We start from the raw sequence: 2,878 nt of genomic DNA on the forward strand, positions 1-2,878 counted from the left end.
ACATCAAATCTTGATTGAATGAATGGCCATAACAACCCCAGGAACTAGTATATGTACTTGATTATGCTATAGGAGGTTTTCAGTATCTCATTTTCTCATTTCAGTATCAGTGATAACTTTGGCTGGCATCATACAGTTTTCTTGTCAACACAGAATGTGATCTTGTTTTCTCATCTTTTTTTCTTATTAGAGTACTTGTGGAAGACCAAATATTACCTACAAAAAGTAGTATTTTCTTTTAGAAAATATATACTCTAGAGATTCTGATCTTATCATCTGATCTTGTAATTAAATCTTCTACATTCTCGTCTGAAAACTCATGACAGATGGACCTTTCATTGAAGATTTTATTGAACCTTTTCCTGAAGATTCCAGGAGTGGGAGAGACTGGTGGAATAGGGGAGGAAAGGCAATAGTAAAGCTCTTGCACGTTGTGGCTGTGGGTGTCTAGGTGGAAGAACAGGGAACCAAGGCCAGGAATGGACCCTGAGCACTGAATGGGATGGAGTCTGCTGCACAGCTCAGTGGCGGTAGGTTCTCAGGCAGTAAATCCCTGTTGTGATGTCCACTGGCCTAGGGTCAGCTGCTTAGCTGTGTCCACTGTGCCAGAACTTGACCCACAAATATCCTCATGGCCCCTTATTTAGCATAGTATATAATCCAAGAATATAGCTGTCATTTACCCAGCAATTCTTGTATGTGCCAAATGCTCCTCCTTTCCTTGGATGGTAATGGCAAAATCTGGACCTGTCTCTTCCCTTAAGCTGTAGGGACTCCAAATACCTCTGCCAGAGCAGATATTGCTGCATGTTCAGTTTTGGAACCTGAGGTCTGAGGATTTAGGAGGCCCTGAGACAGTGATTCAAGGCAGAAAGCATGGGGTGGGCCTTGGACAGATATGTGATAGGATGTTGTTTTCGGGAGCTAGCTTTCACAGGCTACCTCAGTGGTGTGTAGCAGTCTAGCTACTTTGAAAGGGTCAGAAATGGGCCACAGAGAAGGCAGGTTGGTGGCTCTAATAGAAGTTTAGAAGGTAATCCATAGTTTTTAAAAGTCATCTATGTTCTCCTTCTTACTACTTTTGAAATATGGGGAGTTGATTGTAGTAACTAGTTAAATTTTTCAATTTTTCTTCAGATTGGTTCCTGAAACAACTTGGGTGTTTTTTCTTTTCTCTTTCCTTTTTTTTTTTTTTTTTTTTACAAGTTTCTCCCACTGAAAGGATAATCTGAATTTGATAGTATGTTGGGAAGTGAGTTATGCGCAAATAAGTATTTTCTTTTCTCTTTCCTTTTTTTTTTTTTTTGTTTACAAGTTTCTCCCACTTGTCTATTTTCCTATTCCTATTTAGTTTATTTTTCCTATTTCTTTTACATATGAGTTCTTGAGTCTTATATCAGAAGAAATCAAATTAAGTGATTTCAGATTACATTTTAGATAAGTGTTATTCTATGATTTAACATTTAATATGTTATTATAGGGGAACGAATTGCAGAGTAATTTTTACTCGTACCCCTGAAAAAATTTGCCTTTTAGCTCACCTATAGTTTGCAGGCTTGAAAAAGTAGGGTCAACTGGGAAAGAATGTGGCTGTTTAATAAACATTATTAGTGGGGATGATGCTTAGTTTCGATTCCTGGATTTACTTTGAGCCATTTATCTTTGAGACTCAGTTTTCTTTCTAAGGAATAAAAATGATATACTTCAGTTTTTCTTTCTCACCTCAAGAAAAAACTATTAGGATTGTAATTCTCTTTAAAGAAGGGATGCTAGGGAGTAAAACACTGTCTTTTTTGTTTGTTTTTCCAAATTATTTCTGTGGTCAATGTGTCTTATTTAAAAAGTGACATTTAAATTTGCCATGAGCACAAGGTAACTCTTGAATTAGAAGGTTTGCTGTTGAGTTGATAATTCAAAAGTTTGGAAGAATTATAACGTGTCATATTTTCGTTCCTTCCCAGTGCCACAGAATGGAATTCGGCATTGTTCCTATACAGCTTCACGGAACCATCTCTATATTGATAAAAATACGAAGGTTATCTGTCAGGGTTTCACTGGTAAGCAGGTATGTGTATCTAGATTTTTGTTTTAAAGTGTAGACGAGAGCTATAACAGGATATAACTATTTTTTTATTTTTGATACCACAAAATTAATAATATATAATTGTTGCAGCAAACTATACTGTCCAGCAATGGAGTTGTATCTGAGGGGGAGGTTGGGTGCCTGTAAGATGAAAATTGTGTTAACACTTACCTTGAAAATCCCTGGGAGTATATTGTGTTGGAAAACTACATACTGTCTTTTAGCCAATATTATGCAACACTACTGGTTTTCCTCCAACATTGGAACAGATCATTATTTTTTTGATTAAGCACTAAGTAAAGTAGATTGCTTGTGTTTATGTCTTGAACAAAAAATATACATAAACAGATATACAAAATCCACATTCGTTGTGGAGAAATGCTCCACCCTTTGGAAATGAGACAGGAAGAAGAATTAGCACTTTGACTTTTCTCATCTTACGTTGTCTCTGGGGCGATGGTTTGGGACTAGCAGTCAAAAGTTCCTGAAGTATTTCAATTGGTTCTCATTCATTTATATTCATTCTCTTTCCCTCTCTCCTGTCTACATCATAGAATTTGCAGAAGTTTAAATGTATTAGTAATTAATTTTGCAATAAAACTTCCTACCATCTACCTCAGGAATTCCTTCTGTTAGTAAGTTGGCATGTGTCCATCCAGATATTTTTGTTTGCACATACAACTATAATGTGTTATATAATGTGTATTTTACAGAGTTTATTCTACAGAACTATATATATTTACATAACATGCAATATATATATGCAATATATCATGTATACTGCATATATCTATA

General features: G+C 35.8%; 1 protein-coding gene across 2 annotated transcripts in view; it reads left to right on the top strand.

The window, feature by feature from the left end:
- The window catches only part of SUCLG1 (succinate-CoA ligase alpha subunit), a 27,093-nt gene that overhangs the window by 6,208 nt on the left and 18,007 nt on the right, over positions 1–2,878 (top strand). The window contains exons 1-2 of one of the 2 annotated variants that reach the window (XM_023518773.1): positions 348–530; positions 1,962–2,065. In XM_023518773.1, coding sequence (XP_023374541.1) covers positions 503–530; positions 1,962–2,065 — 132 coding nt within the window. In that variant the 5' untranslated portion in view covers positions 348–502. Of the gene's footprint in view, positions 1–347; positions 531–1,961; positions 2,066–2,878 lie in introns of those variants that run through there. The other variant, XM_003799218.3, reaches the window with a different exon arrangement.

The sequence above is a fragment of the Otolemur garnettii genome, unplaced genomic scaffold (genome assembly GCF_000181295.1).
Source record: "Otolemur garnettii isolate 467f Iridium unplaced genomic scaffold, OtoGar3 scaffold00147, whole genome shotgun sequence".
Taxonomy (NCBI): domain Eukaryota; kingdom Metazoa; phylum Chordata; class Mammalia; order Primates; family Galagidae; genus Otolemur; species Otolemur garnettii.